Source organism: Maniola jurtina, chromosome 8 (assembly GCF_905333055.1).
Source record: "Maniola jurtina chromosome 8, ilManJurt1.1, whole genome shotgun sequence".
Lineage (NCBI taxonomy): Eukaryota > Metazoa > Arthropoda > Insecta > Lepidoptera > Nymphalidae > Maniola > Maniola jurtina.
In genome coordinates this window covers 2,675,917-2,693,011 of record NC_060036.1, presented here as the reverse complement: position 1 = coordinate 2,693,011, position 17,095 = coordinate 2,675,917, and the positions used below count along the sequence as shown (strand labels likewise).

Below are 17,095 nucleotides of genomic sequence, written 5' to 3'. Positions count from 1 at the left end.
TTCTTACCAATTGTAATAAGAAAAGGACTGTCTGTCCTTTTCTTACTTAATCTAACTTAGTTTAATTTAGACATATCAAACCTCGTGCCAAACTTTAAGTGCCAGTTGTGAGTCTATTATTTGAGTGCACTAAAATTTAGATTCTTTATATTTAAAATTCATTTCCCGCCCCTTTTTAGCAATTTTAAAAAGAAAAAGATGCAGATACTCTAAATATAGTTTAGAAAAGACATCAGAATCGAGGCCAATATCTATTTGATATTCAACAAAAATACTAAATCATCTTCAACTCTGCATCGCCGACTTACTACTGAGCCCGGAGCTGAGCTCACTTATCCTCTCTGAATGAAAAAGGTTTAGGCCATAGTCTACCACATTGGCCAAGGGTGGATTGGCGGAAATACTAAATCTGTGTCACAAGCACGAGCAAATTTTTCGGGGACTAATAATAATTATGACAATGACGACCATTTTTAAATCCAAAATGGTGGATTTAAATTATTCAAAAAAAAATATAGTCGCTCCTTTCTCGCGTAGACCGTGTACACGCTTTTATAAATAACTAGCTGATGCCCGCGGCTTCCTCCGCGTGGATTTAGGTTTTGAAATTCCCACGGGATTTTTCGATTTTCGTTATATTTGATATTCCGGGATAAAAAAAGCCCGTGTCACTTTCCAGGTCCTTAACTATATCCATGCAAAGAATGGAAAAATCCGTTGCTCCGTTGCAGCGTGCTTGAATGATAAATCAACACTTTCGCATTTTTAATATTACTATGATTAACCTTCCACTATCCTAATGTATTTATGAAATAGATTTTTGTTTGATGTTACAGATTTAATCGAGAGCAAAAATCACGGTATATTCCACATCTTGGATGAGGAGTCCAAGTTGCCCAAACCGGACTATGGCCACTTCACTAACGCGGTACACAAGGGGCTCAGTGGAAATGTTGCAAGGTACGATATTATGTATTTTTGAAGACCTCCATGGCACAGTGGCACAGTCTTATAAGTGGAAGTCCTGGGTTCCATTCTGGGGGACAATTTGGAAATTGCGATTTAGCTTTTCGTTACGTACGCTTTTAGGTACGTTGCCGTGTAGAAACCAATAAGTATGGGATTAATAAAAACTTCCATAGCCCTTCCAAGTTAGCCTGCTTCCATCTTAGATCACTTTCCATCAGGTGAGATGGCAGTCAAGGGCTAACTTGTAAACGATAAAACAAAATAAAAAAAAAATACTGACTGTGGTGAACCGCTAGGATATGGAACGCCCTTCCGGCATCAGTTTTCCCCTCCACTTTTAGAATGAATAGGCATCTCCTAGGCAAGCGCGCTCCATCTTAGGCTACGTCATCACTTGAGAACACATCTGATTGCAGCCAGCCAGGTTGAAAAAGAAGAAGTGCAAACTTAACTGCAGTCCTGTTTTTTTTGAGACTTTTTTAAATTACTTGTTTATTATTGTATGTTTTCTTATTTTCAGTGCACGTCTCCAAGTGCCTCGTGCGTCCCGCCTTAAGGCGCACCGCACACTGCGCGACCACGAAGGATTCTTATTGCGACATTTTGCCGGCGCTGTGTGCTATAACACTGTAAGTATTTCACTATACCCAGTTCGAGATGTATATGTAGTTCGTGTTAAAGTCTTTTTAGCGATTTAGGCACAAGAAATGAGTCTGAAAGCAATCCTAATATTATATCCTACTAATATTATAAATGCGAAAGTGTGGACGTTTGGATGTTTGTTACTCAATCACGCAGAAACGGCTGGACGGATTTGGATGAAATTTGGAATGGAGATAGATTATACCCTGGATTAACACATAGGCTACTTTTTATCCCGGAAAACCTCGCGAGATTTATAAAAATGTAAATCCACGCGGACGAAGGCGCGAGTATCAGCTAGTGTGTGGAATAAATTTGATATATTGAGAAAACCTGCACGCCTGAGAGTTCTCGTAATGTTCTCAAAGGTGTGTGCCTTCCAATCTGCACTTGGCTAGCGTGGCTGACTATGGCCTAAACCCTTCTCATTCTGAGAGGAGACCAGTGCTCATTAGTGGTCCGGTCGTGGATTGATCAAATTCCTAAATCTTTTTCATTTTGTATGTTGTAATATTTTTTTTAAAGGTATAGTGGGTTGAACACTGATAAACTCGCTCACCGTCTTGTATTCATCATCATCATTATCAACCGAGAGACGCCCACTGCTGGACATAGGTCACTTGTAGAAGTGAGGCACAATTTAAGAAATAATTGTTTTTCTTCCTTTCTATATATTTGTCTGGTGGAAGGCTTCGGCCGTGGCTAGTTCCCACCCTACTGGCAAAGCAGTGCCGCCAAGCGATTTAGGGTTCCGGTACAATGCCGTGTAGAAACCGCAAAGGAGTATGGGTTTAATGAAAACTGCCATACCCCTTCCAGGTTAGCCAGCTCCCATCTTAGACTGCATCATCACTCACCACTAGGTGAGATAACAGCCAAGGGCTAACTTGTATCTGAATAAAAAAAAGTAACTATAATTTTATTTCAGAATCAATTCATAGAAAAGAACAACGATGCACTTCATGCGTCGCTCGAGTTCCTGGTACAAGAGTCCAACAGCGGCTTAGTGCAACAGCTTTTCGAGACGATGGACAACAACAACGCGAAGGGGAAACTCAACTTCATCTCCGTGGGCGCCAAGTTCCAGACCCAGCTGTCCCAGCTCATGGACAAGTTGAAGGAGAATGTGAGTAACTCTTACACTATTGGTCATAAAATAACCCAAGGAACCAACAGCTTAAATCACCCCCTATACAACATAATATAATATATACTATAGCCTGCTTCTATATAACACAAAATATTCTTTAATCTGAAAGCATGTTGCAGGTTTTGGACTAATACTAAACGGTAAACGTTGGATCGATTACCTGGACCTTCTTTAAGTAATGAGTTTCACAACTCAGTCTTCAGCCTTACTTATCCATTTTCTCACAATACCACGACGTAACTATCTACAGCGACATCTATGATTCGGGTGGTACAACTTTGTTTGTAGGGCACAAACTTCGTGCGTTGCATCAAGCCCAACTCGCGCATGGTGGGTCGCGAGATCGAAGGCTCCTTGGTGCTGACGCAGCTGCAGTGCAGCGGCACTATTGCTGTACTGGCGCTTATGGAGCACGGCTTCCCGTCGCGCGCGCCCTTTGCGGAGCTGCACAACATGTATAAGGCCTACTTGCCTGCCAAGCTGCAGACTCTTTCGCCTAAGGTGTTTTGTCAGGTGAGCTGCTAATATTTAATCTAAATCTTTTAAAAGTCATCAAGAGCTTCGATAGCTCAACGGTTGAGGAGCGGACTGAATTCCGAAAGGTCAGCGGTTCAAACCCTACTCCTGGCACAGGCTTCACGCTTAATTTGAGAGGAAAGGGGAGTACTAGTCATGATTAGCATGGCTAATATATATTTTTTTCAATTGGTTTTTAGCAGCGATATAAATGTTCCACTAGATGGAGCGCTCACAACGTGTTCCAACAACAACATGTATAGTGCGTTTCATTTTGAACATTATAATATGCAGATATTACTTATTAGTATATATTTGATTTGCCTTTACACAAGTTCAAGAAATCTATTAAAAGTATGTCGCACAATCGAAGATTATGTATTATAGCCTAAATCCTTCTCTTTCTGAGAAGAGACCCGTGCTCAGTAGTGAGCTGGCAATGAGTTGATGATGCCGATGTTTCAGGCAATCGTCCACAGCTTCGGCTTATCGGACAAGGACTACAAGTTCGGCGTTACTCGCGTTTTCTTCCGGCCGGGCAAGTACTCGGAATTCGACACCATCATGCGCTCCGACCCGGAGAACCTGAAGGCCATAGTGGACTCCGTGCTGGCCTGGCTCGTCAAGTCGCGCTGGAGGCGGGCAATCTTCTCTGCGCTGTCTATTATTAAGCGTCAGTATTGTATTAAATCCTCCTTCAAAAATAAAATAACTGTAACATAGAAATGGGCTGAACGAAAATAATAACGGTTCCTTATTTTACTATGGAATCCTGAATAGCCGTGAGGTGTAGTGGAAATGCCGATAGAATCAAAACTTACATGTTAAATATAAAACCTTGTACAGTTGTTCTATTCCATGAAGACCGCTCGCTCAGCTTTGGTTGTAGGAGTGAGTGTACCGATAAGCGTTAAAGCATTTGTGTTCGTATCGTAAACCGCATCGCAATCGAAACTGAGTGCCACGCACACTTAACACACCGTTTGGATGTTTGTGTGCACTCACACAGACATCCAAACGGTCTTCGTATAATAGAACATCATTCTATGACTCCTATGTGCAACAACACGCGCTGCCCAGCCAATAAAGTGTGTTTAATCGAGTCCTGTTTGGTAATTAGAGGTCGTAGCTCATATAGACTATACCGTTCCCACACAACGCACGAACGGCACCGCCTCAAATCGAAGTGGCCGCTAGTTGTCCACGCGCCGACAGCTAGCTGAAACCTCGGTGTCCACGCGATGACAGCTAGCATTACGGCGTCTCCCTACTGCGCGCGTTACGTTGCTTGAGTGGCCCGCATGCTGTGGACGCGTGGGCCGCTCGCTTGAAGGGCGTAGTTAGCGAGACGTCAACCATCGAGTGGCTAGACTGCGACAAGCTCGCTGCACGTTGTTTGCAATTGTATGTTGTTAGTAAATAATAATAAATAAGTATAATAAATAAATCTTTATTGACAAGAAGTTTAAGACGGCGCGTTTGGAAGTTGGAACCCTCGTAGTTTTAATTTATATAAATTATTATTACCATCATTCTATTACTAAGAACACCATCAAATTAAGATAAATCATCTTGATTTATGTTACTAAGATGAATCATCATTATCTTAGTAAGATAATGATGTGCTTTGAATAAATATTTTGATATTGACTTTACAGTAAAGAACAAAATCCTCTACCGGCGGGAGTGCCTAGTAACAGTACAAAAGGCAATACGAGGCTACCTCGTGAGGCGCCAACACCAGCCTAGATACCGCGGCATAGCCAAGATCAAATCGCTGGAGAACAATCTGAAAGAGATGGAAGCTGTCACTCCGCAGCTCAAGAAAGAGAGAGACAATGCCCAGAAAAACATCGACAACTTGAGGAACTCTATTCGAAGTGCTTGCACTGCGATCAAGGTAACCGCTTCTGATCAATATTTTCAAATTGTGAAGTGCCAACGTCCATACCATGTTGAATACACCGGTTCTCGTCCGATCACCGAAGTTAAGCAACATCGGGCGCGGTCAGTACTTGGATGGGTGACCGCCTGGGAACACCGCGTGATGTTGTTGGCTTTTTGCACTTTTTAACTATTTTTGCAATACCTATATTTTTTGTTGTAATGTATTTCTTTTTTTGTTAGGTGATGCCAGCCCCACTAACTAAATTTAAATCAAACTATAAAAATATTGAGAAAACTAACACTTTCATTGCCGAAATATTGCTAAAAATACAGATGAATGTTCAGAGGCTGTCCTTAAAATTCACATAGTTAATACATAGTTGTTAGTTCTAGATGGCGCTCTCACTATGTACTTACATAGCTTCTGTACACACCAGTAGGTGTCGCTGTTGATTTCCTAGAAAAATGTATATCGCGCTGCGGAGACTCTTTTCCGTGGCATCACTACCTGTGCTTCGTTTTTTTAATTATCGCTTCTCGGCCTTTTGGCTAAGATCAAAGTGTAGTATCTGTTCTTTTCAGCTTAATATCTGAAAGTTCCCACACTGTGGGACCAGTATATTAAACTGATTTTTGTAAATCGACGGGATGTTCGGGGCTCGCTCCACTCCCGTCACGGGTCGGCCCGGCATTGCAGTCCCGCTGGGATCGGCCCACATAATACCCTTATAAGGAAACTTTCATGAAAGTATTTTAGTTACTTGATTTGTTCTTCAATAACAGCGCAACGGGCTAACGTGATGCATGGACGTATAGGCGGAGAACGACATAGGCTACTGTTTATCCAGGAAATTCAAAGAGTTCTCATGGCATTTTTAAAAACTTGAATCCACGCGGACGAAGTCGCGGGCATCGGCTAGCAAACTTTTCACATTACTACATTTCACATTTATATGCACATTGTTTCAGACTAACCCGAAAATAAGCCGCACAGAGATAGACCAGTTTTACACTAAACTCACGAAAGAGGTAGAGATGCAGATGGCCGCTCTACAGAAAGCTATGATGGATCAAAAGAACAGGTTCCTCTTTCCTAATTCGAACCGCTAGGATATGGAACGCCCTTCCGGCGTCAGTTTTCCCTTCTACCTATAATATGGGTACCTTCAAGTCAAGAGTGAATAGGCAACTTCTAGGCAAGCGCGCTCCATCTTAGGCTGCATCATCACTTGCTAGCAGGTCTGATTGCAGCCAAGCGCTAGTCCATATAATTTAAAAAAAAACATTTTTTTAAATTCTGATACAAGTTAGTTGTCTCACCTAATGATAAGTGATGAACGATGATGCAGTCTAAGATGGGGTAAGTTATTAAACCTATACCCCTGACCGGTTTCTACAGGGCATCGTACCGGGACGCTAAATTGTTGGCGGCACGGCTTTGCCCGTAGGCTTGTAACAGCCACGGCCGAAGCGTCCCACCAGACCAGACCAGTGACAATTGAGATCATATAAATTCTTGAATGGCCTCTGCCAGGAATTGAACCCGGGACCTCCCACTTACAAGGCCACAGCTCCATAGAGGTCGACGTTATATTTTTTTACGCTACTATATTATATTCTGCTTCTCCCTACGAAGCTAAAACGGCAATGGAAAGGGCACATAGTTCGAAAAACCGACAGAAGTTGGGGTCTCAAGGTGCTGGAATGGCGACTGTAAAGAACAGCAAAAAGGGGTTTTCTTAAAAACGTGGAGAAATAATTAAATAATTATTTTTGCATATGAAAAAAAAACAAATTAAGACAATTTTATAAAAATTAGTATGGAATATGGATTAATTGTTGTTGTGGTTTCCAGGGAAGAGCAAGAGAGGCTGCGGCGGATGGAGGCGGAGCTGCGCGCTGCGGAGGAGGCCAAGCGGCGCGAGCAGGAGACCATAAGACAGGAGGAGGAGCATCGCAGACTGTAAGGACCACTTTCACACAGCTGCCCTGGAGCGGGCCGGGCTCACTTGGTCACCTAAGCTATATCGCTACAAGGCATTTTTGAACTCCGAAAGGAGACCCGTGCTATAGTGCAGTGTATCCATATCACCATTACATCATTATTCATTATATCACAAACCCAACATTTGACTATCAAAAAATACAAATGATTTTACTTTGTTCTCGCCGCCAGCAAAGCGGAAATGGAAGCGCGTCGCAAGGTGGAAGAAGCGGAAAGGTTGAAATTAGAGGAGCAAGACCGAATCGCTGCCATCAAGCTGCAGAAGCAAATGGAGGAGGCCGCCAGGGCCGACCTGGACAACAGGGAGAGGTACAACATCAACACTATACCCTATCCGCGGAATGAAGGTAGTATAGCGCTGTCTCTGTCACGTTATCCCATACGAATGATAAAGACAAAAATTAGTGGGCGCTATTTTGAGACACCAACTAATCACAAACAAAACTATGTTTTCTAATTGAATTTCAAATGTTTTTTTGAAAACATATTCGTTTGTCCAACAAACTTCCTTTAGTGGTGTTCCCAAATAAATATGCGAACTTTGCAATTCGGAACCCTTCCGAGGCCTCAAGATTCTGGCGGTCTGCGCGCAGCAGGAAAAGTCCATGTGAACAAAGCCCCTGATGGGTTCTTCGACAGCCACGTGAGTCTAGCTGACATTAGCTATATTTATAGTAAATACGTGTTTAATGTTGATTTTATCCTATTCTTACACTTAGGTTAGAACAAGAGAGGAGAGACCACGAGATGGCGGTGCGACTTGCCAAAGAAACCAACGGACACGTAGAAGGCTCGCCTCCGCAACTGAGGAGGTATGGATGAATGATAAAATACTATTAACTTTTGAATTCATATTACTAGAGTAATTTTACTATTTGTGCATATCATGTACGTTATAAGAACAGCATCAGTTTAAACTATCGTGAGTGATAATCGTTATAAATAATAGCTGATACCGGTTGTACTCGCGTGATTAGTCAGAGGAAGCCCGACTATTTTTGAACCCATCCAGGGTCCTTTTTCGTAGGAACTCAACTCGCGGCGCGACACGGTTAAGTCCTGTGAGGGCACCGGATGGCTTCGAAACAAGTCCGGCTTACTTAGACTGACCACGTGAGTACAGCCGGTATCAGCTATATTTATAAAAGCATCAGTCTTTGAAGGGTTTGTTGATATGTATCTCTCCCTTTAACCACGCAAAGAGCCTATTAAAGAAAAGCACAGTGTTGCCCAACTTCCTGTAAAAAGCTTTTATGAATTATTTGCAATGAAATTGCGTGTACACAAAAAATAAAAGTAATGATTTTTAATATAATTTTTAAAGACAGTCTTTTTAATTTTTTTTACTTATGCGTGTGTGCGTGACACGTACCTATTTGACTTTTTTTTTTTAATTGATGGAACTTACAATTAGAATAAGATAGTAGGGACCTACCAGAGCCACATGGTCACACTAGTGACCCAGCTCTTGAATGAGAAAACTTACAATGAAATAGATATTCAGTAATGTTGTGGTGTTTGCACAGTTTCCCCTCTATGGAGTCGATGAACGGAGAGAATAAGTTGAACAGGTACCCTGGAATCACAGAGTTTGTTGGACTCATTTATCTTTCTCTTTTACGTACACTGCATTATCTATGTCCTCTGCCAATTTTTTGTATACAAAACTAATTTGCTTATAGACTATGGAATAGAAGCGAAAAATAAAAATATTTGAAGAAACATTAATCATAATAAAATAAAATTGCGAAAATAAATTGGCACTAACATTGTGCTCGCAATTTAATTTTTAATGTTTTGAAGTCATTTTTCTAACTTACCTAAATAAATTATTGGTACTATTCTAGCGTACCATAATATATGTAACTATCTATCAGATTTAGGACTTGGACGATTGAAATAAACTAAAAATTATAAGGTATTTTATTGATTTATATTTAAGTAAAGTTTCTTTCAAGTTTACCAAATGTTGTAATGAAATGCAATTATTATGCTTTCAATGTTATATAAATTACCCGTTTTGTTTTTGAATTAATGTAAAACATAGAAATCTATGGATTCTGAATATTGACAGAGGACTCTAACAACACTAACTCCTAACACTTCGGCTAAAGCTTTCTTTTCTTTTTGCACGAGATAAATATTATATAAAGCAATTTCATGCTAATGTTTAACCCCTGTTTATTAAAAAATAAACTGCAAATTCAGTCATACAAAATCTCTAAACTTAAATTGACAGGTCAGAAGCACACTATGCGTGTGCGCATATAAAGCTTTTATGTATTACTAGAGGATGCCCGCGACTTCATCCGCGTGGATTTAGATCCCGTGGGAACTATTTGATTTTCCGGGATAAAAAGTTGCCTATATCCGTCCCCGGGATATAAGCTAACCGTAAAAATACGGAATGAAAGTGGAAGGGGTTGGCCCCTTTTACTCGGAATGTAGAACGCCTCTACATTCCGAGAGCTGTTAATTTAGTTAAGAGATTTTTACGATTGGATTAGCATTGAATACTGTATACAAGTAATGATGAAGTAGCTAAAATAAACACGTAATGCAGTTGCTTTGTATATCATATACTTAATAACTAATGTTGTAATTAATTTTAGCATGTTATGTAACTTTTGACTTTTAGCTGTAGATTATTTGTTCTTCTTCTTTTCTTGTTTGATGGCTTTTTGTAGTGCCAGACCATCAAGATTTTTTGTTGTCTTTGTCGATGTGGCGAAGAAAGGGGTTATTTTGAGAGAAAATTCACGTACCTATGCCGTAAGTAAAATCTAAGCGAAGTTGTAAGATCTAAGTTTTACGATCTAAGATCTTAACCATGCATTTGTATTGATCAAGACCAAGGCACTTAGTGCCTTGTTGACCCGACTACGGCAAAGCCAAAAAGGATTTTAGCAGTCTTATGTATTGACCTGACAGATGTTACATCCGAAAATGTGAGGGTCTCCAAAAATATTTTTTGCTATTGTATCGAGTGGGATATCAAATGAAAGAGGAAAACGTTCTGAGTTCATAAATATAAATATATTATATAGTACAATGTTAAAATACACAGAGAGACAGAAAAACAAGTTTTAGTGCTTTTTAACTTTATTACGATCATTTTCATGCGTTTGCCAACATTGCCCGACGTTTGCGCGGAGAGTGTAAACCTATCATAACAACATACTATCGATTACTACAGTAAAATCATTCACGAATTTTAAGAAAAACTTTGATCCCTACATATGAATTTTCTTAAAAATCGAAACTACATAAACTAAGGAGTGGATCATAGATAACAGTTTTAATTTTCGCCTTAGTGAACGCTCTCAGAATAACACCCTGTATAATTTTCATTGTCTACTAAAAATGTCAAGTATTTTTCTTAATTTTCTAAAATAAAAACTTTTTGTTCCTTTCTTCAAAACATCGGTAGTTTTGTCACATGAAGTGAAATCCTCCCTGTAGATTTTGTAATACTACATTTCACCAAAGGTTGCCTGCAAGAGATTGCTTTAGCAATAAGGCCGTCTTCGCACCTCTTTTGTATAGTTTCTTTTGTATTTTTTTCTGTACCTATGTTTGGGCAGTAAAGATTTCTATTATTTTTTTTAAATTCCCCAGGTCCGAGCGTGTGCGCATGCAGCAAGCGATGCAGGGCAAACAGAAATACGACCTCTCCAAGTGGAAGTATTCCGAACTTCGAGATACAATCAACACATCATGTGACATCGAACTCTTAGAGGTATGTATTTTATCGTATGGCAAAGTTGCATGGAAGAAATCGACTTTGCAGCAACCTGCATATTGTTACATTGTAAGATTTTGCGTTTGAAAAGCGTAATTTTTGACTTTTTAACGACTCTTCTCAGAAGAAAATGTAAAACAGAAGGGTATTTAATGTGAGTGTTATCATGGTAGATGACAGGTCACTAACAAAATGTTCTCAAGTGTCCAAGTCTGTCAAGAAAACCTATAGGGTACTAGGCCCGTTGACCTAGAATCATGAAATTTGGCAGGTAGGTAGGTCATATAGCACAAGTAAAGGAATAAATCTGAAAACCGTGAATTAGTGGTTACATCATTAAAAAAAATTAAAATGTTTTTCAATTTTCAAAGTAAGATAACTATACCAAGTGGGGTATCATATGAAAGGGCTTTACCTGTACATTCTAAAACCGATTTTTATTAATTTTCATGCATAATAGTTTTTGATTTATCGAGCAAAATGTCAGAAAAAGTACCCGAGTACGGAACCCTCGGTGCGCGAGCCTGACTCGCACTTCGCCGGTTTTTAATGTGAACAAAAAATATTTATTCTAAAATAAAACTTAACACCTAAGCAATAAGTCTATTTGAGTTATTTGAAATGAGGACCATTGGCTCCTTTTTTTTGGGCAGCATTTGAAGCATTTATTTCAATTCTTGAACATTGTATCTCTATGGTGTCCATTATCCAGGGCTAAAATGTCAAAGTGGAAGGGTGTATAACGTGTGTGCATGTACCTACTTTATAGCACCACAAAGTACAAATGACAGGTTTCAAAAAAGAATACTAAAAACTAAACGTGTGTCACTTGCGCAGGCGTGCCGGCACGAGTTCCACCGGCGGCTGAAGGTGTACCACGCGTGGAAGGCAAAGAACGCGCGCAAGTCCACCATGGCCGAGCAGGAGCGCGCGCCGCAGTCCATCATGGATGCCGGTGAGTTCATCTCTTCTTGGTCGTTAACTTTTGACAGAGCGGTCATGGTCGTCACTGGCGTACTGTGGCACGCTTAACAATGCGTCTCCATTCCTCTCTGATGGCTGCCTTCGTGCACTTATGTAAGGGGACATCTTCACTCTCACTTGGTCTGTCCATCATGGGCGATCTATGGAGACAGCGTCGCGTCTAGATACGTGACTGAAGGAAGTGAGAATGCGAGCCCGAACGGGACACGCTGGTTAATGCCGAGTTCCTGGAGAATGGACCTGTTGGTCCCAAATTCGGTCCGAGCTATTTTCAACATTCTTCTCCAGCACAGCATCTCGATAACGAAAATCTAGTGAGTTCGTATAAACACGATTTCACCAATGGGCAAAAAGGTCCTCCTTGCGGCCATTTTCTAAACTGGTTTACATCGATAGATAACAATAAGTATGAACAAAAAAAGCTGTAGAGTGTAGACGTCGAAAGACACTAGTTGAAGCGCATTGTTTTTCCAGTATTTTTTAAACCCTGCTCTTATTGTTTGCAAAGGTCAGTTTGAAGAAAGATGGAAAGATCATTTCATCTGTTTGACGTAATCAACATATATTGTATTCCAGCAAAAACACCCCGTCTCCCTCAAAAGAGCGATATCCTCGGCGCAAGGCACCGCTACTTCCGTATCCCCTTCGTACGACCGGGAGGCGGCGCGCCCGGCGAGAGCGAGCGGCGCGGCTGGTGGTACGCGCACTTCGACGGCCAGTACGTGGCCCGCCAGATGGAGCTACACCCGGACAAGACGCCCGTACTGCTGCAGGCTGGTACGTACTGCTCACTTCGTACGACCGGGAGGCGGCGCGCCCGGCGAGAGCGAGCGGCGCGGCTGGTGGTACGCGCACTTCGACGGCCAGTACGTGGGCCGCCAGATGGAGCTACACCCGGACAAGACGCCCGTACTGCTGCAGGCCGGTACGTACTGCTCACTTCGTACGAGCGGGAGGCGGCGGCGGTCTCTTTCTGCTCTCTCTGTCCTGAATCTATACTAAAAGGGTGTGTTTGAAAGTTCTCCGTGTTTAATTTATATAAGCTTGGGGAAAACCAGAATTAAGAAGAAGCTTGGTGCTAAACGGTCAGTGCCTCTAACACACAGACAAAAACGACATAAAATTCCCGCACACTGCACACTTGAACACGGCACACAGTGGAATAGCCTATCTGCACTTCTGATGAATGGTCCGTTCTGTCTGTGGACTGAGCCAGTCTCCATCGGAGGGTATAAAAAACGCACGAGGCGAAGTGGTGCCGCGCGGCTCTAATGAGCTATGAGCTCGAGAAGGACGTAACATTGGAGTGGTGGTTGCAGGCGTGGACGACATGCAGATGTGCGAGCTGAGCCTGGAGGAGACGGGGCTGACGCGCAAGCGCGGCGCGGAGATCCTGGAGCACGAGTTCGAGCGCGAGTGGACGCGCCACCACGGGCCCGGCTACACGCCGCCGCACGCACGCAAGCGCTAGCCAGGCGAGTTAATGTTTTTTTTTGTTTATTCCTTTACAAGATAGCCCTTGACTGCGTGATGCAGATGATGATGCAGATGGAAGCGAGCCAACTTGGAAGGTGTAGGCAGTTTCATCAAACTTATACCCTTGATCGGTTTCTACACGGCATCGTACCGGAGCGATAAATCGTTTATCGGCACGACTTTGCTGGTAGGGTGGTAACTAGCCAATTTTAAAATCGCATCGGCAAAATTCGACTGCGCATAAAACCGCAATCTAATGCTGACTAAACCCGAATGTACACAACAATACAGACCTTATTTGTGCGAAGATAATATTTTCACGCCTTTCAAAAAAAAGTTTTCTACGCAGGTATATCGGCGTAGTTTAAAAAGTGTTCGTACCGTAACTCGTGAATGCCCATAGCTTTTCAATAGCTTTGTGAGCGAAATAATTTATCGACGTACTGTTAAGAAAACTAAACTCGGTTTAGTCATTTTAATTATAAATTATTCATTTTATTTTCAGATAGCAAAACACCAGCGGGATACCAACAAAAAACAAACAGTAGAATTTGCGATTTATAAACCATATTAGTAATTTATAGTAAGATACAATTAGTGCTTTCCAATGTGCCTTCAAAGGTTATTTAGCCCTGTATGTATTCGTATGGTGCCTATCCTGTATCATAGTGGCTATGTAACTTAGTGAAAATATCTGACAAATAACAGACATACCTATCTAATTTCTTATTAACTTTCCTGTATACTCGACATCCCCATGGCCGTGTGCCCGGGGACAAGGGTAATTCAGAATTATTCAATTCTTTCCATGCACCTTGAACACTGTCCATTGACAGTATTATTACTTAGTCAAAATTATGCCCGTTGTTCCTATTGGAGAGGAGGTTGGGGGGCAAGAGGGTGTATTTTGAAATTTTTGTCCCTTCATTCTGCTTCACCAACGTGTTTGGTTACACGTTATAACACCTTAAAGATTTGCCCGTGCCTTCGCCCGATGGGTATCGAGATAAAATTAATAATGCGATATTTATTTGTATGATATTCTAAGTAAAAAAAAAATCAGAAGTTAAGAAACAATCCATTGAGTAAGCCAAGTTAAAAATATAACAAAAATCGAACTGAGAAACACGTCAAGTTACCAAATAAACAGAATACAGTCCAATGACTTAACCAGGTCAACGTAAAATCTATAACTGAGAACATAAGTAAGTAGCACCAAGAGACTCAAAGTCCGCACTACACGAGACAGTTAAGAGTAAGACTGATATTTTGGTCGCAACGTAAACGTGCGTGCACTATGTCCGTTATCTGCGGCCAGTGTCATGCAGTTTCTTATTCCCCTTTCTTTTATCCTGGGTTTTTTTTCGCACCTAGCACTCCGCTGTACGTGATTGTTACATTAGCTTGTCTCCATGAACAGAGTATCACATAACCACTGAGATACCGAATAGTGCAGGGTTTTTTTGTGTGTATTATAGTGCAATATATTGTATTCAGAGGGTGTTCCACCGTAGACTTGATATTTGTGATCGTTTTAAGAGTACACAATTTAGATTGTAATTAATAAGTAGCATAGATGAATGATATAAGTAGCTTCTGGTTAGGGAAGTGGTTAAAATATACATATAAAAGAGATCGCGCATTTGTCGACGTCATGTGTGCGTCGTAAGTCGAAAGCAATATAGTGGATGAAATTAAATTTTATCGCGAAAATATTATGTGTCATTTTACAGTCATCCAGTTGACTCTTTTTCTTTTTAACAAATCTTGCGGATAAAATTCGGCTGTACACGATCTTTATATTAAATTGAGAGATCCAAGAATAAATTGTGTCACCTTTTTTCACAATATTCTCTGTAGAGAATAATTCAATTTAGCTAAGAAGTTATGTACAATCGAATTAGCAGTAATAAGATGAAAACTTCGCTAAACGCTGACTAATGTGCGGTCACCTTAATGAATTATTTTTATTGTTAGGGTGAGTTCAGACTATGTAACAGATCATATGTATGTATTGTAATAAATAAAGCAAATAGGGCCAATTCGGAATAATATAATCGCAGCAAGATATCGAAATTGTAGAATATATACATACTTTTCCACATAATTACTTATATTAATTATTTAAACACCACAAAACACAAATGACAGGTTACAAAAGAATTTTGTGAGTATGTGGAGGGTAATAATCTCTGGAACCACTGCACCTACTTGAAAAATTCATTCTCCATTCGAAAGGTACATTATTCAAGATATAATAGATAATTAGTTATAGACTATTAGTAAAGGCGAAACACTAGTATGATGTAAATGTGATATTAAGTTACTAGCCGATCCTCCCGGCTCAGCTTGGGTGAAAAGTAGCTTTCTAATGGTGAAAGAATTATCAAAATCGGTTCAGTAGTTTCAGAGCTTACAAACAATCTTACAAATCTTTCCTCTTTGCAATATTAGTAGGTATAGATTAACATGAAATGTTACATAGTTTACACTCGCCTTCATATATTTTAAAAGTATTTTGTATTTATTAGAAAGAATTTATTTTCACAACAAAGTGTTCAAAAGACAAAAAGACAATCTTTTATAATTCTTATTGCGCACTATCCAGCTTTTAAATACCGAGTGCCGATTTAGGACATCTATGTTTTATTCATGCTTCTAATTGGCTGAACATAAAGGCTCATTTTCATGATCAAACAGACAACAAGTATCCCATAAGAACCAACCGTGATCGGCCAATTAAAATGCGATCGCTAAAGCATTCTTATTAGTTTTCCCATCAATGAAAATGTGCCTTCAATCTTTCGGATAAGCTTAAAAAAATATATTTGTGTATGTAGTGTGTAAATGTTGCCATATATGGCTACTTTCCACATAGACTTAATCTATATCTATGACTTTCCATTCCTAAACTCTTATGAAAAAAAGTTAGTTAAATCTTAAATTATTATTACTATGAAATTATCAGCCGCACCGAAAGAGTGCATGCTTAAATTAATATTTAAAAAAATATATAACAATAAGTTTAAAACAAGTCGAATAATATGCCGACCACATACTTATTATAATAATATTGTACAATGAATTAATCACTTACAAAAAGAAATTTTACTAACTGTGATTTCGAGGTCTTTAATGGTTTATATTAAAATGTATTTATTGAAGCATTCCTATTACTACTATGAAAGACTGGTTTGTAGCAGTTCTTGGTATTATTTGAAATTCAGTATTTTTTCATACCGCAAGTATAAATCCAACAGTATTTTAAAACATTCCTAGCTAAATATTATATGTGAAGGTTGTTTTACGCCGAAGCAACATCGTGCGACATTGCGGCATGCCACAGACCCGCATGTTATAATGATTTAAAAAGTAAAGAGTGAATTCGTAGGCATGTGGTGTAAAAATCGTCGGCAAACGGTCGCACCGTAGTCCGTAATACTTTTCCATTTGCGGCATTCCGCATTGTGTTGTTGCTCTGACGTAACACATTCTCTAACGATTGTTTTTATACAGAGTTATAAGGTTATGAATAGGAGTACATATTAGAGTACAATATATTAAGTACAGAGTTATCGTGAGTGCCTTTTTCATGCCGTAAGTACATGACTTTTTGTGTTATGCTTTACCAAATAAAACAAAAATTATTCAATGAAACCATTTGTTTTTTTTTTTAATGTCCTAAACAAAGAGAATATAATCACTACGTTTTTAGTCCTAAAAG

The 17,095-nt window shown here is 40.0% G+C and overlaps 1 protein-coding gene and 2 non-coding genes across 5 annotated transcripts in view; all 3 read left to right on the top strand.

Moving 5' to 3' along the window:
* The window catches only part of LOC123867506 (myosin heavy chain 95F), a 55,114-nt gene extending 38,086 nt beyond the window's left edge, over window positions 1–17,028 (top strand). The window contains exons 11-27 of one of the 3 annotated variants that reach the window (XM_045909567.1): window positions 837–960; window positions 1,490–1,598; window positions 2,540–2,737; window positions 3,050–3,274; window positions 3,743–3,950; window positions 4,936–5,177; window positions 6,134–6,246; window positions 7,020–7,127; window positions 7,341–7,478; window positions 7,889–7,981; window positions 8,696–8,740; window positions 10,788–10,908; window positions 11,749–11,866; window positions 12,472–12,555; window positions 12,704–12,820; window positions 13,215–13,370; window positions 13,877–17,028. In XM_045909567.1, coding sequence (XP_045765523.1) covers window positions 837–960; window positions 1,490–1,598; window positions 2,540–2,737; window positions 3,050–3,274; window positions 3,743–3,950; window positions 4,936–5,177; window positions 6,134–6,246; window positions 7,020–7,127; window positions 7,341–7,478; window positions 7,889–7,981; window positions 8,696–8,740; window positions 10,788–10,908; window positions 11,749–11,866; window positions 12,472–12,555; window positions 12,704–12,820; window positions 13,215–13,366 — 2,195 coding nt within the window. In that variant the 3' untranslated portion in view covers window positions 13,367–13,370; window positions 13,877–17,028. Of the gene's footprint in view, window positions 1–836; window positions 961–1,489; window positions 1,599–2,539; window positions 2,738–3,049; window positions 3,275–3,742; window positions 3,951–4,935; window positions 5,178–6,133; window positions 6,247–7,019; window positions 7,128–7,340; window positions 7,479–7,888; window positions 7,982–8,695; window positions 8,741–10,787; window positions 10,909–11,748; window positions 11,867–12,471; window positions 12,673–12,703; window positions 12,821–13,214; window positions 13,371–13,876 lie in introns of all 3 variants that reach the window. The other 2 variants (XM_045909566.1, XM_045909568.1) reach the window with 2 other exon arrangements.
* On the top strand, window positions 5,215–5,333 carry LOC123867915. The gene has a single exon (XR_006796536.1). It is a non-coding gene; the product is annotated as a 5S ribosomal RNA (ribosomal RNA).
* LOC123867917 lies at window positions 5,694–5,886 on the top strand. Its single transcript, XR_006796537.1, has one exon. It is a non-coding gene; the product is annotated as a U2 spliceosomal RNA (small nuclear RNA).
* Window positions 17,029–17,095: the final 67 nt, after the last annotated feature.